We start from the raw sequence: 21,284 nt of genomic DNA, 5'->3' as shown, positions 1-21,284 counted from the left end.
TTCAAACGCTTTTCAAAGACCAACACGCCCAATCCAAGGCAACGTGTCCCTTTAAATATAAAATAATCTGAACTCATCCCTCCCAGATAAATAATGCTTCCTACAAAAATTTAGAGCATAAACAGACCAAAAACAATGTGCTCTCTCAAAGACCAAGTTTTTTGAAAGGATACAAAGCTCCTTTTATTTTCACTGCAATGTAAGTGGGACGAAGATTTTGAAAATTATGCGACCTAATCCTTAGCACACCAAGCAATGGTTTACAAGCGCATTCAGCAGCCACAGCCAGGAACACCAAGGCAAACTCCTTCTCTTTTTGATAAGTGTATGCACTGGGTCATTTTACATGCGTTTCACAACACATTAAAAACTTGCTCTGGTTATTGACAATAAATAGGTAACATTATTATCAATATTACAAATTGGACTTACATTCATATCATCCCACTGATCCTTCTCTTCCTTCATAACTTGCACAGAGCACAGAGGTGTCTCGGGTACCTCGTTATATTTCTGCACATCAGGAGAAAACAAATTGCAGTAATTAGAATGTGATTGTTTCAGATAATAATAATAATATTAATAATAATAAACCATTCCTATATAGCGCATATCACCGTGAGGTCCCTATGCACTGTAAAAGGAAATCAAAAACAATTTTCTCGTCCTAACTCAAGATTAATCGTGGTGTCATGTGAAATTGGCTGCTGGCTCTAAAACCAACAGACTTAGCCTGTGGTCCAGTGAGATATTATTATTCAATTGAAGAATTTCAGACCATCGGATTTGCCCGGGTCTAACTTTTACTGGCACCCGCTCTTAAACCAACAACCCCAGCCTTCGGTCTAGTCCCAACATGAATTCCTGACTCACCTTGACCCAGTTATGGTTCATGAACTCTGTGATGGTCAGACGGTCAACGGGATCAGTCTTCAGCAGCTGGTTGATTAAGTCCTTGGCCTCCATGGATACCTGGTCCCACTCCGGCTTGGGGAACTCGTACTGACCATTACGGATCCGTCTCTTCATGCCGGGGGAGATGGCCAGGCCATGATTACTGTAGAAGGGTGGGAAGCCACACAGCCTACAGGGGAGCAAGGATAGAGATAGATGTTGAAGGGGTGGAATGAACTGGATAGAAGGTCATTCCATACCTGACTGGGCCCACTTTCATGGATCTGCTTACCATCGAAACTCTGCACTTACGATCATCGTTCTTTGCATGAGCACAAGCAAACCTGCTAATCCATGAAGTACGCTTGACGTAAGCGCGGAATTCCCTGCTTCCGTAAGTGTTGATTGTTTGCATACGGTAAGCTGAGTCATGAAGCCGCTTCAGTACAAAAATAATGTTCCTGCCTTTGCTCTCAAGGCCTTTCCCTTACATAAGTACCACAATGAAATCCTGGATGTGGGTCCGTTTCTAGGGCGGACAAATTTCCAGAACTTCATTATTCAAATCTTACCAGTAAGAAGATACTACATGTAATCTCACTAGATTAACATTCCATAGCAGCATAAATTTTTTTGGTGGTGGGTTTGGACGTCAGAGTATCCTTCATAAAGTCATTGTTTTTAAAGACACTGGACACTATTGGTTATTGTCACACACAAGTCTTTTCACTCGGTGTATCTCGACATATGCACAACCTAACAATTGGTCGTCAAAGTTGCGAGATAATAAAGAAATTAAAAAACACCCTTGTCACACATGTGCTTTTAGTTGCATGTTTTCGAGTCCTCAAAATCTAATTCTGAGGCCTCAGAATCAAATTCAAGTATTTAAGTGGAAAATTGCTTCTTTCTCCAAAACTACATTACTTCAGAGGGAGACGTTTCTCACAATTTTGTATACTATAAACCTCTCCCGATTACTTGTTACCAAGTGAGGTTTTAGGCTAACAATTATTTAGAGTAATTACAAATAGAGTCCACTGCCTTTAACTCTCAATGTTAAAAGTTTCCAGTTTGGTTTGTTCACTCATACACTGGTGCATTGGCACAGGACGTTCATTTGAAATGAGAGTGTACTGTTACACACCTCAGAAACAATCTGTATGTAATAAGCCTGTTTACCACAGTATCTTAATTGTTTAGTACTGGTTCATGACTTAAAGGCAGTGGACACTTTTGTTGCTAAGGTGGCCTTTACATCAATACATGATGAGGCAGAAATCCGGGGGTATGTGATCTGTCGTGCTCAGTTTCAATAGGCGTTCCGTCACTTTTGTTGCGCCGTAGGTTTAAGTTGCTTTAGAGTTGGATTGTATCAGCTCCTTTAAATGTCTTATTGTCCGTAATGGATTAGATGTCTGTGGTGGTAATGTGTTTCAATCTTTAATAACTGTTTTGGGTATGAATGAATATACCCACGGAAGTGCTTGAGAGCGCCCTTACGCAGTCAAAAATATGGCCCATTCGGACACTGCCTAACTTATATTTGACAACTGCATTTCTCAAGCAGTTGTTTGTATGCTTAATTGACAAGCAAACAATAGCGTCCAGTACTCAAGCAGTTGTTTCTATGCTTAACTGACAAGCAAACAATAGCGTCCAGTACTCACAGTATGTACATAATGACTCCTAATGACCACATGTCACAGCTTTTGTCGTATTTCTCCGGGCCAAGAACTTCAGGTGCTGTTTGAAAGACACAAAACAATGGAAATCATTATTGGGCAATCAGTTTGGCATCATAATTTCTTCCCTGTTTTTCACCTCAATGGACCCCGGTTTGAATTCCAAACCAGAGCCTTGCTTGTGGATTAGGTTTCAGTCCCTACCTGATCACATGGGTTTGAATTCCAAACCAGAGCCTTGCTTGTGGATTAGGTTTCAGTCCCAACCTGATCACATGGGTTTCCCCATTTGAGGTTTTCCTCCCATACCTTAATTAGGGCCTCGACACACGAGGCAACCTTTTCAGCAATTTGGAGGCAACGACTGCAGTGCATGCTACAGGACCACTTTAGTAGCACATGAGTAATTTTCAAACAATGTCTCAAAAACAATGTCTCAATGTGAAGGGAGATTGCATGGACCAAACTGCCTGTTCACTGCCTCATGTACATGTACTTAAACATGGCCCTAAAAGGCAGTGGACACTATTGGTAATTACTCAAAATAATTATGAGCATAAAACCTTTCTTAATTACGAGTAATGATTACGATTGATAGTATAAAACATTGTGAGAAACAGCTCCCTCTGAAGCGGGTAGTTTTCGAGAGAGAAGTAGTTTTCCACAAATTTGATTTTGAGACCTAAGATTTAGATTTTGAGGTCTCGAAATCAAGTATTTGAAAGCACACAACTTCGTGTGACCATGGTGCGACAAGGGTGTTTTTTTTCTTTCATAAATATCTCGCAGCTTTGATGACCGATTGAGCTCAAATTTTTTCAGGTTTGTTATTTGATGCACATGTTGAGATACGCCAAGTGGGAAGACTGGTCTTTGACAATTACCGATAGAGTCCAGTGTCTTTAAACTGAGATTTCACAATCTTCTCTACACAGGTAATCTGCAGGCCTACGGGTCACAGTGCCAGTTGTCTGTTGGGGGGGGGGGGGGGGTCCCTTAGTTTCAATTCTCAGATGTAATAATAATAACAATTTCATGCATTAATTACGGATGCGTTCATTATATTTACACCCAGTGTATGTGTCATATTCACTCCCCATCAAACTCAGAAAGGAAACTTCCTTCAACACTTTCAAGAACCAACTCAAGACCCACCTCTTCACACAAGCTGCATCTCCTTCTGTTTCTTTGGTTTAATTAGTTCCTTTAGTTGTTGCTTTGCTAGGAGTGTCAAAGACAGACATGGCGCACAAGTTTCCTTAAGTATATTGCATGCACTCTGTACAGTAAAACCATAGAGGTCCTAGCCACAACAATTTAATGTATGCTGCCCTCTTGTAGCTGCTTATAGCCATTCCCCATTTTAGAACATAACCCCGAGTCTCACCATTCAATATTATTATTAAATATAATAGAACAGGCCTTCCTGTAGTGATGAAGTTTAAAATGAGTGTATTGACTGGTAAAGAAGGAAGACAGCCAACATTGGAGCTAGATGGCTCAGTTGCTAGAGCGCCGGTACGTTTATCTGGGCCCCATTTCATAAAGCCTGTACGCACAAACAAATTTCTTAGCATGAAATTTCTTCCTCGATAAAAACAGGATTACCAACCAACTTTCCATTTGTTGCATACTGCTTGATACTGATAATCAGCTTGTTGTTTGCTTATCCTGAAAATCACATGGAAATTTGGTTGGTAATCCTATTTTTATCAAAGAAAGAAATTACATTCTAAGCAAAAAATTTTGTGCTTACACGCTTTATGAAATTTTGCCATGTTCATGTCCTGCTCTAGTCAATTTTCCTCTGTTCAACCTAAAATAATGTTGTAGTTTTCTTGTTGGCAGAACCGGTCCAGATTTTCAGCAACATCTGAAAACTTTACCACCTTTTGAAATGAAGTTAAATTTTCAATTTGTATTGAAACTGTGTACAGGGCACAACAACAAAAGCACCGGGCACCACAGCAGTGGCTGTGGGTGTCATGGGTTAATTTGAGGCATGTGATTGAGGCAAATATTGAGTTACAAACGTATGCAATTCCTTTAAGACCTTTTAAAAGGATCTGAAGAAAACTTGATTAAATGATGTTGGTCACCTACCGACATAGTAAGGTGTGTAACATGGCGTTTGCAGCGTGGCGGTCGTGGTCATCTTAGCGAAGCCAAAATCAGTCAGCTTCAGCACCGAGTTGCTGGTCTTGTCTCTATACAAGAGATTCTCTGGCTTCAGGTCTCTGTGAGCGATGTTCATGGAATGGAGGTGCTGGATCGCTAAAGCGATGTTACGCACAATCTCAGCTGCCTCTGTAGGGAGTAAAAACACAAAAGAATTTACAAAATGAAAAAAGACAAAAATACTGCCTTTGAAATTGTTTCCTTTAATTGTGTTCCATTTTAGTGCTGGTTTCCATGAGTTGATTAAAATTCAACTTACAATTTCCGTTTTTGTAAGTTACATGTATTTGTTAACTTCAACCTACCTCTTTCTGTGAAGGAGTTCTTCTCCTGTATTCTGCTGAATAATTCTCCACCTTCCATACTATAATAAAGACAAAAACAAGTTCTTTGTTTACTTTTTTTACTTTGTTATTGTTGTTATTATTATTTATTCGACCAATACAAGGTACAACAAACAAGGGAAAAAAACAATTATAAAAAAGCACTGGACACCTTTGGTAATTGTCAAAGACCAGTCTTCTCACTTGGTGTATCTCAACATATGCATAAAATAAGCATCAAAGAACAAACATGTGAAAATATGAACTCAATTGATCGTCGAAGTTGCGAGAGAATAACAAAATTAAAAAACCTTTGTCGCACAAGTTGTGTGCTTTCAGGTGCCTTGAATTCGAGACCTCAGCTGAGGTCACAAATTCAATTTAAATATTTTAGTGAGAAACTACTTCTTTCTCAAAAACTAGGTTACTTCAGAGGAAGCTGTATCTCACAATGTTTTACACTGTCAACAATTCCCCATTACTCGTTACCAAGTAGGTTTTTATGCTAACAATAATTTTGAGTAATTACCAATAGTGTCCACTGCCTTTTTAAGCTCAATCAGTCATTCAAGTCACAAGAAAATAGTCAGATAGATAGTCAGGGAAAAAACTTGGATGTTTTCACTGTTTTTAAACATCAGACCTAAGACCAGGAAGACCAACACTAATTTTTTGAATCATTTTTAACTACAGCATTTCATGCACAAGTAATTCAAGGAAAGATTTCCACTTTTGTTGAGACCTTCTGATAGCTTCAAAGCGCCATGTTCCCAAGCGACTGAGGCCAAGACAAGGGTCAACAGAGGCAGTCCACCCTTTGTGTAATTCAGTCCTGATGTATGTACATGTAATGGTCTCCACATCTCACACCCTCATTTAAGTACCTGCTTGTCCTGCCTATCACAGGGATGAACCCCATGCCATTGTTTTCCTTTCAATCATAGACCTTTTGTTTTACATTACATGTAAGTTATTGGTTTGAATGGCACTACGGCTGCATTCCATTAGCTTCCCTGAGTCAACCCCTGGTGTGCTTATAGATCTGGGTGAGCCCCCGTCATGAGCTAATGGACCTTTTTCATGAAACATGCTAGTTACACGTACATCATGCATGCTTACAGACTCTGTTGGTTGGCAAATGCGATAGAGTTGTGCACTAAGCAGACGCACAATAGTACTACATCTTACAGCCATTAGCCGTGTATAAAACAACGCAATGTTCCCTCATTTTTGCCAACCAAAATGTTAGTGTGCAGGCGCTATGTGCAATTTACATATGCATTTCATGAAAACTTGTGTGCATTTGTGGAGCCACAAAAAGATTGTAAAATAATTATAATCGAGGTAAAACTGCAACGTTCAATTATTTTACAAGCCTATGTTGATACAAAAGAATTCCTCTTTAAATAACAAAAATGCAGCTCATTGTGTAAAGTGGTTGATCCAGGTGGAACTTGAGGTGGAGCATGGCAAAATTTCATTAAGCTGCTAAAGCAAAAAATACTGCTTTACAATCTTCTGCTTAGCACAAATTATGTGACAAGGTAGTTTGGTTTGGTTGGAAATCTTTATCTGGCAAGGAGTATTTGTGTTACTGTATCTACTTTTTGTACTTTTAAAAGCTGCTCCACGAATCTGCGGCCCTGATCTGCAGTTTTGCACTTTTTAAATTGCATTTTATTATTATTATAATTTTTATTATAAAGACCTTGGCCCAAAGAACATTTTTAATTTGCAGGTAATTAAAGTCTATGAGTGCCAGCTAACATACCATGTTTTTTTGTTTTTTTTGGTGACTAGTTCCCAGTCTGCTACATGTGTGTGTATGTAACTGTTGAGAAGGTCTATGAAACTGGAGCTTGAGACTCTGGGGTCGATTTCACAAAGAATTAAGAGATATCAAAAACGGAAAAGCTAGTCCTAAGTTAGGATGAGTACATGTAATTCTTTCTACAAATGTATATCAAGATAAGACTTGTCCTAACTCTTTGTGAAATCCACTCAAGATCTCTGTCATGTGTCTGTTCGAGGTTTTGGTCTAGATACATCTTGTAGGTTTTGGTCTCAGAACATTTTGTTGGCTCAATGCTATAAGGTCCTTATATGCAATTTCATTCTCGTACTAATCAAGAGGTCGTCAACCTAAATGCCACACTCTGTTGCACACCAAGTTGTATTTAGCAGGGTACAGGCAACCCTGGAATGTATATTTTTAAAAGTCCCCACCAAACTCCCCTGCATAATTGGTACATTCATAGCAGCTCCAACATCAAGTGTCAGGGCCAACACTTAAAGACACTGGACAGGTTTGGTAATTGACAAAGACCAGTCTTCTCACTTGGTGTATCTCAACATATGCATAAAATAACAAAACTGTGAAAATTTTAGCTCAAGTGATCATGGAAGTTGCGAGATAATTATGAAAGAAAAAATACCCTTGTCACACAAACTTGTGTACTTTTCAGATGCTTGATTTTGAGACCTCAAAATCTAATTCTGAGGTCTGAATATCAAATTCTTGAAAAAATACATTACTTCAGAGGCAGCCGTTTCTAACAATATTTTAAACTATCAACAGCTTCCCATTACTTGTTACCAAGTGAGGCTGCATGCTAATAATTATTGTGAGTAATTACCAATAGTGACCAGTGCCTTTAAACCAGTTCACTTTGCAATGCAACAGAATCCTCTGCTCATTTTACTGCCTTTTGGAGGGTTATATTTCAACTGAGTTAAAATGCAGGGTGCTCAGAAAAAAACCTCGGCCCAGTTTCATGGCGACATTGCGGCGCCCTAAAACTCAAGGTATTCTATGGGTCGAAAGGTCTGAAAAAGGGTCTGCTTCCGATTACCAGACTGCCCCTAGTTTTAAAACCTGACCTTAAAGTACTGTTACAGAACTGGTAAGAAGCAAAAATCGTAAAGATCACAGATTTACACAAAACTTAGATGGTCTAAAGATGATGATAGTAGAAAACATCCCATAATCTGTTTCGCATTTGGAGTTTATCGATTAGTGACGTTTTATTCATTGTTGTTTTGCCATCAAAGCAATGCAAAATTTGTCATCGTGTTTCACTATTTACTCATGACCCAGATGGCCGATCGATCTTGAACTTCTACAGGTTTGTCTGTTTATGTATATATATGGTGGATTACATAAAGTGCTTACACGGCCAGCAATTTTTTGCTAAAAAAACAACTTTGTAATGTTTCTTTAATTTTTGTTTGTGATTATAGCATCGGGCCAGTAAACTCACGACTAGACTTGAGTCCGATGGTCTTTTGGTGATTTTAGCATCGGGCCAGTAAACTCACGACTAGACTTGAGTCCGATGGTCTTTTGGTGATTTTAGCATCGGGCCAGTTAACTCACGACTAGACTTGAGTCCGATGGTCTTTTGGTGATTTTAGCATCGGGCCAGTAAACTCACGACTAGACTTGAGTCCGATGGTCTTTTGGTGATTTTAGCATCGGGCCAGTAAACTCACGACTAGACTTGAGTCCGATGGTCTTTTGGTGATTTTAGCATCGGGCCAGTAAACTCACGACTAGACTTGAGTCCGATGGTCTTTTGGTGATTTTAGCATCGGGCCAGTAAACTCACGACTAGACTTGAGTCCGATGGTCTTTTGGTGATTTTAGCATCGGGCCAGTAAACTCACGACTAGACTTGAGTCCGATGGTCTTTTGGTGATTTTAGCATCGGGCCAGTAAACTCACGACTAGACTTGAGTCCGATGGTCTTTTGGTGATTTTAGCATCGGGCCAGTAAACTCACGACTAGACTTGAGTCCGATGGTCTTTTGGTGATTTTAGCATCGGGCCAGTAAACTCACGACTAGACTTGAGTCCGATGGTCTTGTGGGTTTTTAACAAACAGAGAAAAAATACCTCACTGTGTAATATCTTTAACAAAAAATGTGGATGTACAGACATTTATTTATTTATTTATTTATTTATTTACCCAGGGTGAGCCAAATCAGTAAAAAACTGGTTTCCATTTGGGCCCTGCGAACAAACTAACATGTTAAAAGTAAACATTGTTGACTTCAACCATCTTTCAATTTTTCAGTATCGAATAACGGCCTAACTGCTATGAGACAAATGATAGCAATCTAGTCTTAGTGCTTGACATACTTGTGAATCACAGTTTGGGTCTATCTGCTGAACTATTTAGATCTTTATCTCACCTTAATTTACTCTTGTAAGAAAAATCTTGGCCAGTGAAAATTTGGAGCTGCAAGCCATGCATAATATTGTGGATTTTACCACCAAATTAGAGCCCTAGGCACAATTTCATTCAAAGCCTATTAAGCAAAGAAATATCTTGCTTAACAGAAACTGTTTACCAGCCATAATTCCAACTAGTAATAAATGTTGCAACTGGTGCCCCAATCATTTATTGCTTAGCAAAGAAATTGCTAAGCAGTACCTCTGCTTATAACAGCTTTATAAAATTGAGCCCTGGCTGGCTGTTTTTGATTGGTTGCTTTCGTACGTACCATTCCATGACGACAAGAAGGCATCTGTGTCCATTGTAGATGTTCTCGTATACGTCCTCGATGCCAACGATGTTGTAGTTCTTCCCAGCTCGGACGTGAAGATCCACTTCCCTCTGGGCTTTCTGGTTTTCAAGTAGCACCTGATGAAGAGAAATAGAATCAGGAATATTCATATATGCTAGGGGTCACAGACTTTTATGCAATGACGTCATCCAACTGGCATCTTGCTGGTAAAATGCTGACGAAACAGTTGATACGCACATATTCGTATGCATGGCGCACAGGATTGGCCAATGAACAACAGCCTTTTGCCTTTTGGTCCAGTTGATTAGACAGCAGGATTTGCAATAACAAGACTTGGGGTTTGAATCATACTCTGTTACCCGCTGCTTTTTAACAAGGACTAGAGAATAAGTATTAATCTGTCATAATCTGTTAAACAGTTAAACCAATGTTTGTACAAGTATGAGAGATATCGGCTCTTGCCAGTTGTATCCCCTTGTGGGAGTTTGAATAGTTCCATTGAAGGGAAGATCATCAAAACAAACAATACAGTCAACTTTGGCAAATGCATCCAATAAATGCACCTCAATATTTGTATTGGCCCCTTACACGCGCATCACACGCGGCGACTGATGCTACGCTCACCATGTTGGTGGGCAGTTTGGTTTACATTTATTGTCGCCGCGTCTTCTAAAATGCACACTTCACTCCATAACACACAGCATAGAGTTATAATGAAAACGCACAGTGAAATTGCCCACCAGTATGGCGCATTCAAAAGATTTCTGATGACGACGTCAGGTGAAATGGGTCAATACACCAGGTCGGAGTATTACACGGAGGAAACAGAAGCCTTGGCCTCAGTCTGTTGCCGCTGGTAACAGGTTGCCTTGGCGCATAGAAAGTCCCCAGTGGCCCACTGTTACATACACTGGACACCTTTGGTAATTGTCAAAGACTAGTCTTCTCACTTAGTGTATCTCAACATATGCACAAAATAACAAATCTGTGAAAATTTGAACTCTATTGGTCGTTGAAGTTGCGAGAGAATAAAGGAAGAAAATACACACTTGCCTCACGAAGCTGTGTGCTTTCAGGTGCATGATTGTGCGACCTCAGCCGAGGTCTCGAAATCAATTCAAATATTTTAATGAGAAATTAGGCCTACTTCTTTCTCAAAAACTACTTCACTTCAGAGGGAGCCATTTCTCACAATGTTTTACATGCTAAGTAATTGTTTATGCTAAAAATTATTTTTAGTAATGTCCAGTGCCTTTAAGGTGAATGCTACAAGTGTTTTGCATTTCAATTTGACAATGCACCGTTGTTTGGAGTGAAGAACGAAACAAGGAAGACATTACTTGAACAAAACAAAAAGTAAAAACTGATTTTTGAAATGATTTACTGTTCATGTAAACACACAATATGAATCATAGGCGCTGGCCTTTGACAGAAGTAACCAGTCTGTGAAAGGCGACTCTCAAAGGCCAGATGACAGTGTCAAATGAAAGTTGTTCTTAACTTTTGGCAGTGGTGCAATGCCTAAATATACAAGTGCATGTCTCACACCTACTTTATATCTCAATAATTTCAGCATACTATGCTTTACAGTACATGATGGCGTGTAGTGTATTTTATACTGTTTTATAGTAAAACCTATTTTTATTTTAAATATAATGAAATTTCTGTAAATTTGATGTATAAAAGGCCAAAATGAATTTCCCATCCGGGATAATTAGAAAATGAACTGAAATTAACAAATGTGAAGGCAACAAAATCTACACACTTCCCACAAGTCGCACTATAAATTCTTTTTACAAGATCTTGCGTGTCGTGGTCGAGTGGTTTAATTAGTGCATTGAACCCAAGTTCTGGTTGCTGAGTCACCAAATGAGAGCCCTGGCATCCTATTTTCAACATATGTTCACGTGAGGATCAAGCCTCAACCGTTCATTCGGAAACAGCCTTTAATGTATGGTGTGAAAAATAAAAAAGATGGCAGTCAAAAGGTGCCTAAACACCCTATGGCTTTAAGGGAAGGTATACTATTGGTAATTGTTAAAAACCAGTCTTCTCACTTGGTGTATCTCAACAAATGCATTAAATAACAAACCTGTGAAAATTTGAGCTCAATTGGTCATCTGTCATCGGATTGGGAGAAAATTATGAAAGAAAAAACACCTAGTTGGATGAATTTATGTGCTTTCAAAGTTTTAGATAGGAACAAAAGACTTCTAGCTAGAAGTCTTTTATTATTTTAGTGAGAAATTACCTCTATTTAAAATCTATGCTACTTCAGAGGGAGCTGTTTCTAACAATGTTTTATATTATCAACAGCTCTCCAATGCTAGTTACCAATTCAGTTTTTAAGTTAATATTTGTTTTGCGTAATTACCAAATGTGTACCTTCCCAAACAGTATACATGTAATTGCCTAAGGGGAACAGACCAGGACCCAGTTTCATAGAGCTGCTAAAGCCCCCAAAAGTAGCTTAGCACAAAAAATGTAGAGTTACCAGAATGAGGTAAGCAGCCAAACTATCATGTCACATGTACAATTTGTGACTGGTATCCTGCTAATTTCTGCTTAGCAGACCATTGTTAGGCAGTACTTTCCACATCTAAGCAACTCTATGTTTTTTTGGCGATGGGCTCAATTTCATATTAAGCCTGTAAAGCAAAAATCTTACTAAGCACAGACAAAATTTGCTTAGCAGAAACAGGTAACCAGCCAAGCTATCGTCCGCTCATATTTTGCGTTAAACAGCTTGATGAAATTGGGCCCTGGTTAACACTTGAAACCTCCCAGCACATTCCAAACACTTCAGAAGAATCCTTGACCATTTCAACCCAATGTGTTTTTAAGCCCCAAGCGTTTGTTGCTGACTTTACAAGCAATTTGTTCAATACTGTCTGGACTTGCTCCATTTCACCTTTGAGTACTAAAACATATAATAACATGGGCACATGTTCATTGCAGGTTAAAGCCATTGGACACTTTCAGAACAGAACAAAAAAAAAGTTCAAAGATTTACAAATAACCTACAGGGTTTACAGAGGTAATATGGTGAAAGACTTCTCTTGAAATAATTTATTATTCCATTAAATGCTTTACTTTTTAAGAAAACATTAAAACAATTATCAATTCTCGATATCGAGAATTACAGATTTATTTTAAACACATGTCATGACACGGCGAAACATGCGGAAACAAGGGTGGGTTTTCCCGTTATTTTCTCCAAACTCCGATGACCGATTGAGCCTAAATTTTCACAGGTTCGTTATAAGTTGTGATACACGCAAGTGTGGACCTTTGGAAAATACTGTTTACCGAAAGTGTCCAATGGCTTTAAAGGGAAATATACCTTTGTTTTTTGGAACTGTTCAATTGTTTCGGTCCTATACTACATACAATAAAACTACATGTAAATGAAAACCTGTGACCATTTCATTTTAAAAAGTTGTCCTGTTTTTGAGAACAATGTATCGCTGAAGTCTAGCATGAATATGTCAATGCAGGAAGAACAATCATACAATCTGAGAAGCATTACTGTCTCTGATTAAATTTTTGGGGCAATAAAAAACAATTTTTTTGTCATACAAGTGTAATCTACGTGTACCAACACATCCTTAAGCAAGACACACAACCATTGCTTCGTTCTTCGGATGGGATGTAAAGCCGTTGGTCCCATGTGTTGTATAAACGCATGTAAAAGAACCCAGTACACTTATAGAAAAGAGAAGGGGTTCGCTCCGGTGTTCCTGGCTGGATTGGCAGCATATTGCGCCACAGCACATCGTCAACCATTACATGGTGCTTAAGGATTAGGTCTTATATCTAAAAATTCGCCCCACTCCTTGCAGTAATAATACCTGGCGCTTTGTATCCTTAGGCAAAAGGCGCGTTATAAATACGGTTATTATTATTATTATTTTGAGGGAAAATGTTTCTCAAAATGTTTCATACAATCGAAAGCTCCTGTAGGCTTCAAAACAAAAGTTGATTGCCATTACATGTACGTATACATATGACATTCAGGCCTGTATGCTTCGTGTCGCTTTTGAAAGGGCAAGGGCACCTAGACATTTTCCCTTTCGTAAAGGGATCCTTTGAGGCAATTCTAAATTTCTACTAGAACATTTCAAGGGCACCAAGGCAAAGACCAAGGGGCAAGAAGGCAATGTACACCACAACATGTAATGTTATTTCACTGCACATCATTGGGTTTGTGTGGGGTTGTTTTTTTTAAGAGGAGAAAAATCATTCCAGGCATTATAGTCCACAAAAAAAAGGACTGTTTTATTGAGTGCAAGGACTGACCTATATTTAAACGTATGAACCTGCGTAGGCTTGAATAGACTTTCCATTGCGCTGTTCCCAATTTGAAACCGTTCGATTGTTTTCATCATCTATAAAAGTTTATACAATGTTCAATGTATACAATAAATCTAACATTTGTGAAAATTTCATTTCAGAAGGGTAGCGTTTTTAAGATATCGCCGAAGATCTGGAGCAAAACAATAATCCTCGTTAGCAATACACAATCTCAGAAGTGTTCTGGGTCGATTTCAAAAAGATCTACATGTACATGTAACATTGATCTTAACTGCAAATCAATTGTAGTTGCTAAAATAAAGTGTGATGTCACAACACAAATCACTATGGTGATACTGAAAATTTGTCTTGCGATGAATTTTATTGCTAAAAATGGTTAATGGCCTGACGTTTCGACCCTAGTCAGAGTCTTTCTTGAAGGCTAAAAATTTTGTTTTGATTTGTGAAATCGGCCCCTGCTCTCAGATCAAAATTTGGGGGCATAAAAGCTATCAAATGTATCGAATACTATGGAAAGCTGCAGTAATAAAGGCTTCTAACTCTAACCAAAAGATGTTATTACAAATAATTAGAAGAGTTATTACTAAACGTATACCTTTGTACATGTATGTGTTATTCATGTTAAAACAATACAAAATATCAAATGATGATGATCAACAAGGAAGTGGAAACATAAAAAAGGGGAATTGTAACCCTTGACAAGACATTCCTAGGATTAAGCATTGACCACAAACATGAATAAATACATTGTTTGTTTACATTTCTCACATTTTATTTACACAATCTACAGTACATGGTACGTATACTAGATCATTTGTAGTATTTAGCACTAAGTGTACTGTTGGCCACTCCTTCAAAAAAAAATGTTACCACACCTACATGTCATGCATGTACAGTGTTGTTTTTGCCTGATCTTTTTTGAGCTTATGCCGTCATCATTTTCCTTTGAATTGTCCTAATGAAACACTGACTTGACAAATGAAAAAACAATGGTTCTCATAATAAGTTGTGGGATTTGTTGTTCTCTTGTGAGAAAATATGAGCACGCACTCACCGTAAATCGCAATACCTCGGTCATAAGCCATGGCTATAAATAGTATGCCGTAAGCTGGACTGGAATCTCAGAATAATGCTCAGACCATGCTCGGACTCACCTCCCATTGAACTGAATACATGATAATGGTGAGCATCACATCCACTCTTGTATAGAAAGCCACATTTGTATAACAATTTAAGCACAACGGTCTGGAATTCTTGACCATACATTGTAAAACACAGAAATAGGGAAGATCTAGCATGAATTCCAGTACCTCTTAAGACAAAGGGAATAGACCCTATTGAATAAACCCTTTTTTTGGCTATGAAAGTCGCCATCTTGTCCTTGTAGGGCAAACCGTATGTGCGTCCAAACGCGAACATCAATGAAGCACGCAGCATTCCGGTTTGGTTTCTACGGCGCATGCATGAACACACACATGCACACGCGCACAAACGCCATGGTGTAGGGCAGATATTTGAACGTTGACGTCATATTCAATATGGTTTATTCAGTCGTGCATTTTTGTGCACACACTATGCAATGGACTGTTCGGGAGGTGTACATGTATAAAAACAGCTGTTTGACTGATGACTGGCCAAACATTTACGAAAAAAATTTGCAAAAATTTACGCCATCTGACGTGAAGTGGGTCAAACGACAATATGATATTCTACACTGTAGGGTATAATACATGTTACCAGAAATCACTATAAGCTGAAGTCAACATTCTTCAAAACCAAGATATATTGATATCCTTCCTTGTTCCTTCCTACTGTACATGTACATGTACATGGTAATCCATGCCATAGCCAGTAGCTGTACACATATGTACTATGTACAGTAGTTTAAAATGCATGGCTGCCTGCGCATGAAAAATCCATGTTGTACCGTATGCAGCAATGTAATACTATGAGTAGGCCTATTGTCATTTAATGATAAGGTGTCAAAAACAAAGAATTATACAGGCTTAATTATCATGATACAAATTGTACTACAGCATGTACATGAACATGTGTACAAAGTTTTTTGTTTTTTTTAATTAAGCTGACATAGTTGAACATAAGAACCAAAACACGTTTGATATAATGATATTATCATGTCTAATGAGTTAGCTTATTTAATCAATTTCCATGTGATTGGGATGCTAGAATCCTCAAAGTAGTCAGCCATTCGGATTGTTGAAAAAAGTGGTAATACCTCTATGCCACCCCTAATATATATTTTGAAACCCCTACAATTCTGACACCTCCGACACACCCCTGTTTGTTGCAGATGTTCCGACACCCCCTATGTTCCAACAAACCTACGTGTCTGTAGGTAGGCCTACATGTATGTTACAACATCACCCCAATGTTTATTTCAACACCCCTAAACTCAGACACCGATGTTCGGACACCCCAACATGTTTCGACACCCCTACACGTCACGTATGTTCCGACAAACCTACACTTATGTATTACAACACCCCTGTGTTCCGACATCCCCCATTTATCCTTTACATATGTTCGCACACCTCTATGTTCCAACATCCCCAGTGTAATATCTTATTAACCCTAACCCTAACTCCAACCCTAGTACATGTACATGTCACAAGTGTGTTTTACTTATCAGAATTCGTGTACATGTGTGAAGAGCAGCCATCATATAAAAATGTTTTGTAAAACCTATTGTTATGGTCCATATTCAATTGATACGTTCTAATCTGATTTTGACCTTTATAAAAGCAAAGCTTTGTGTACATAATTCCAATCCAACCAGGATGTGGAAAGGACCTTGTAGCACATTTTTTATCAGGTTGCTAGGCAGCCCCATTATTATTATAATCTTGCCAAATTGGGAGATTTCCAAGAAATCTGGTCAAGAGCCAAAATAAAGGGCACATTAGCCAAAAGGGACTGCTACTAACTAGAGCACCAGTCTCTACTATTGATCTATTGATCTCCATTTGGAACCTATCTATTGAAAATAATATTTTTGCTTCAAACCATTAAAAGACAGTGGACTCTTTTGGTAATTCATCAAAATAATTATTAACATAAAACCTTACATGTACTTGGTAACGAGTAATGGGGAGCTGTTGGTAGTATAAAACATTGTGAGAAATGGCTCCCTCAACGTAACATAGTTTTTGAGAAAGAGATAATTTTCCACAAAATTGATTTCGAGACGTCAGATTTAGAATTTGAGGTCTTAAAATCAAGCATCTGAAAGCACACAACTTTTGTGACAAGGTGTTTTACTTTCATTATTATCTCGCAATTTTCACAGGTTTGTTATTTTATGCATATGTTGAGATGCACCAAGTGAGAAAACTGGTCTTTGACAATAACCAATAGTGTCCAAGGTCTTTAACCTTTTTAAATAATTTGGGTTTAAACACCGAAAAATTGAGAGGGAACCAAAGACCTCTGGATTTATGTTCCGCCGTTCTATAATGTAACTGAGCTACTTCAGTACCTTTCAAAAAACATTTTGTAAAACAAATCCTTCTTTCAAAACAACATTATAGTTTCAGTGTTGACATAAAATTATTGTGTATCACACACAATGAAACAGGGTTTAAAGAATTTAAATACCTTTTGAGCGCAAGATGTTTACTTTTAAAAAGTACCATGTGAACAAGGTACCTCCTATTTGAATTTGATTAAAACAACTAATCAGGGTTTCATGTTTGGTTTTTTTAATTCAAAATGAGCCATTACAAGAGTTTTTATCCCTCTTCAATTGAACTCAAACAAACAGTTTCCTTGACATTTAAAAAAATCTAATCTGAACTATATCAAAGTCACGCATCGCCAAGAACCTTATGATTGAAATATTAATAATGCCATCACGATTTATAACTAAACCCCCCAAAACAAGCAGATACAATCAGCTTTGGGCATGACGGGAAATCATTACAAACCTTGGGCTAAAAAACTCGGGCTATAAATGGACGTGAGTTAATTTAGTTTCATAAGAACGGTTAGTCCCGGATGTCATTTGGCAATTTTGTGTTCAGCTCTAATAGTATAATACTGGATACACGTATTGGAATGGAAGGAGCATACAAAAATCCTAGGAGAACTCAAGAATACACAATACATATGAGTGTACACTACACATATTGTAGTGTAAATTTGCAGATTTTAAATTTGATTTATCTTCATACATGGTTTTTGACTGACCAGCACAAGTGTTTCTGGGCAATTAGTCTTGGATTTGAAATATAAGTTGCACAAGTGACATCATACAGTGTACATGTTTGAACTGTATACATTTTGTTTTGCACATAAATAATACATTGTACATCATAAAGTGTCGTAGTTCTTATTTCCGCTACATGATACGATAGAGTAAGTTACTCTATAGTACATGGTGATACACACAAGTTCAATAAAACATTCTGTCTCAAGGAGAAACTGTTTTTAGAGGTGAAGTCATGTTACTTTTTCTTTGTTAAACATGTTAAAAGGGAATCAGTTGCAGTTTTAACATGTCTCAATGCTGGTTCTTATAGTTGATGTTTAAATGTAGACTCATAATACACCAGACAGTTTCTCTACTCCTATTGGTCGAGAGCGCATCACGTGGGGGTGTTTAAGCGGTTGATAATGACCAGTGTTTATAACCAGCTGGCTTCCGCTATCAAGCGCGCAAGATTATCACGCGGAACGCAATTCATAGCTATTACGCAGGCGCGTAATCTATTTATAAGCGCGCACGCGTACACAGAATCCACGCGCAACAGACTCTTCACAAAGTTTTTGAAAAAATTATTTCAAACCTCAAATTTTCAACTGTCAAAGTGTATGTAATTGTATTCTTTTAACGTTTTTTAACAAAAGGGCATTTATGAATGGGAATAAAAGAGCAGTGACTCATTCTTAAACGTCCGTTTAAAACCTTGCAGGGTCGTTGTCATGCACTAAAGGCCCTCACCTTCGGCTCGGGCCTTTATCACACGGCAATTCGACCCTGCCGGCTTTAAACGGCCGTGTAAGAACTCATCGCTACCTTTTATTCCCTTCTTGAAAAGATTCTGGTACTAATATTGCATCAACCCAAAGGTTCTCACCATGCAGGTCGAGCTGATGGAGCACAAATTTCCGCTGATATACAAAAAATAAATATTAAATTTGTTCTTATAATTTTACAAAACCATGATATAGAATGCTCCAGATTACTCCAGATAGGCTAAAATAACCAAGATAAACATCAAGTATTATTATTATTATTATTTATTTGACCAGAACAACACAAAATGTACAAAAAATAAGTAGAAATCATTCTGAAGACCTTGTTTCAGTTCAGCATGCCTAGCTGCCAAACAGAATGGCCCACTGTTAATAAAAAACATAACAAGGGACCATATCCCTTCAACACACAAGCAACCTTGACCTTATGATGGCATTACATTGTAGTAGTATGCATTCATGACACCACAGCATTTGTGCATGCATTTGGATGGTAGGATGGTCCAACACAAAGCCCATGATTGATAAAGGCATTGATAATAATAAACTAGACATAGTGCTTTTTGTTAATTACAAAAACACGGGGTTCGGTTGGACGTTACAAGATGACGTGGTTCAAAAACATTGAACCATAAAGATGTTTTTTATATAGTGTGTCGTTATTTTATAGTTAAATGTGCATTACAGATTTGAGAATCCCCTTAAAATGTTTTAGAAAAGTGTGCCATAATGCGATCGTTAATGCAAAGCCACTTTTAGGTTTAGTTTTTCAACTGAAAATCTTACATGTATGTCACGATAAAAAGCCGGTTCTAAACGAAAGCAAGGTCAAACACTAACAAAATACTTTTGTCGTGGAAAAGACCATAAAAATAACTTATTGGTAGCATTTGTGATTCTCAAGATATAAATTTTCTAGCTATTTAATGTAATGACTTCATCAATGACGTCATCAATTCAAAAAAGGTTGTGGTTTTGGTGCGAGACGTTATCACTCAACTATTGCGATTTTCCGCTCTGCACATAGCGCTCAATGTTTCTAAAATCTTTATACCCAACCGCGCCCTCTTTCGTTGGACCAAAGAGAGCGCCGTTGGATATTCCCCCCAAATTGCGCGCCATATGATTTTTACAAATTTTAAACTTTGATTTATTGTAGTTTAATGCCCGATGACGTCATTATGACATAGTTAGGTCTGTGGTGTCTTGATACCAAGGTTCACCTATCTGTTGAGTTTCAACGTTCAAATCAATCTCAATCTTGAGTTATTCCGTAGATAAGCTCGAAAGTTTTTTTTTTATAAAAAAAAACACGGAGGCGAACTTTGATCCAGGGTAACGACCCGGAAGTTAACGTCGTACGATTTTTGCGTTAACTTTTCAAATGTTGTCCAAGTCTTTATCTATTCGATGCCTAAGTATGAACATCATAGCTTTTATATTCGTTGAGATACAGCAACAAGCAAATGGTAATTTTTCAACATTAAAAACCTTGTCATGACGTCATTAATGTCGTCATCATTCCAAAAAAGTGGCGGTTTCATCTACTCACTATTGCCGATGTACACAGTAAGTTTTAAGTTTGTACAAGCTTTACTTTTGTTTAAAATTGCTTGGGAAGGTTCAGAGGTTAAGAAGAACACGAGGAAAATTAAATCTATGAACAGATTGTTGATAGCTTTTTAATTTTCACAGAAAGTAAAAGTGAAAATCTATTACATTTATATCTTTCTTTGCACAGAAAACAAATGCTAAGGTTAATACTTTTTAAAGCGATGTAAGGTTAACTGGATTTGGGGAAACTTTATACGAAACAACAGTTTACTAATTTTAGACTTGTGAAGTAAATAACTGTAAAAGACTTATTTATTAAGTATTACAGCGGTTTCGCAAGTGTACGACACGGGTACAGATACAACTACGATAACTGGGATGCACGTTAGATTTTGTTAGGCATTAAATAAACACTTATTTTGAAAAGCAATGATTTGTACACAAAGCTTTACCATGTAGCGCGCTAAACACTGCCGTGAGTGCCGGATAGAAACACCCATCACGAGTCGATGTCACGAATCCGCTTCCCGGTGTTTGATCAAAACATAACCAATGTTCGTCTTTTTCTGGTTGCATTTTCTCACATAATTAAAAGTCATACGAATCACTGAAGTAGGTGGCCATCTCAGCGAAGCTTCGTCTTTAATTCCGTTTTGATAATTAAGCCATGAGAAGGGCGAACAGGGAAACAATTTGACGCCGAATATGAGCGGACTTCAATTGTAAAATGTTGGTACACCATTAAACTAGCGCTACGTTGTAAGTACAATGACCTGAGACTTGTCAAAACATGAATGGAAATCACGCGTAC

The 21,284-nt window shown here is 37.9% G+C and overlaps 1 protein-coding gene across 4 annotated transcripts in view; it reads right to left on the bottom strand.

Moving 5' to 3' along the window:
• Positions 1–21,284, bottom strand: part of LOC117305016 (MAP kinase-activated protein kinase 2-like) — a 39,702-nt gene that overhangs the window by 6,149 nt on the left and 12,269 nt on the right. For all 4 annotated transcript variants that reach the window (XM_033789714.1, XM_033789730.1, XM_033789723.1 and 1 more), the window contains 6 exons: positions 9,587–9,726; positions 5,063–5,121; positions 4,683–4,886; positions 2,565–2,640; positions 874–1,084; positions 433–513 (listed from right to left, as the gene is read on the bottom strand). In XM_033789714.1, coding sequence (XP_033645605.1) covers positions 433–513; positions 874–1,084; positions 2,565–2,640; positions 4,683–4,886; positions 5,063–5,121; positions 9,587–9,726 — 771 coding nt within the window. The remainder of the gene's footprint in view (positions 1–432; positions 514–873; positions 1,085–2,564; positions 2,641–4,682; positions 4,887–5,062; positions 5,122–9,586; positions 9,727–21,284) is intronic.

This window comes from Asterias rubens, chromosome 2, assembly GCF_902459465.1.
Source record: "Asterias rubens chromosome 2, eAstRub1.3, whole genome shotgun sequence".
Classification (NCBI taxonomy): Eukaryota; Metazoa; Echinodermata; class Asteroidea; order Forcipulatida; family Asteriidae; genus Asterias; species Asterias rubens.
Note: the sequence above shows the minus strand (reverse complement) of the source record. Positions and strands in the feature narration are given on the sequence as shown.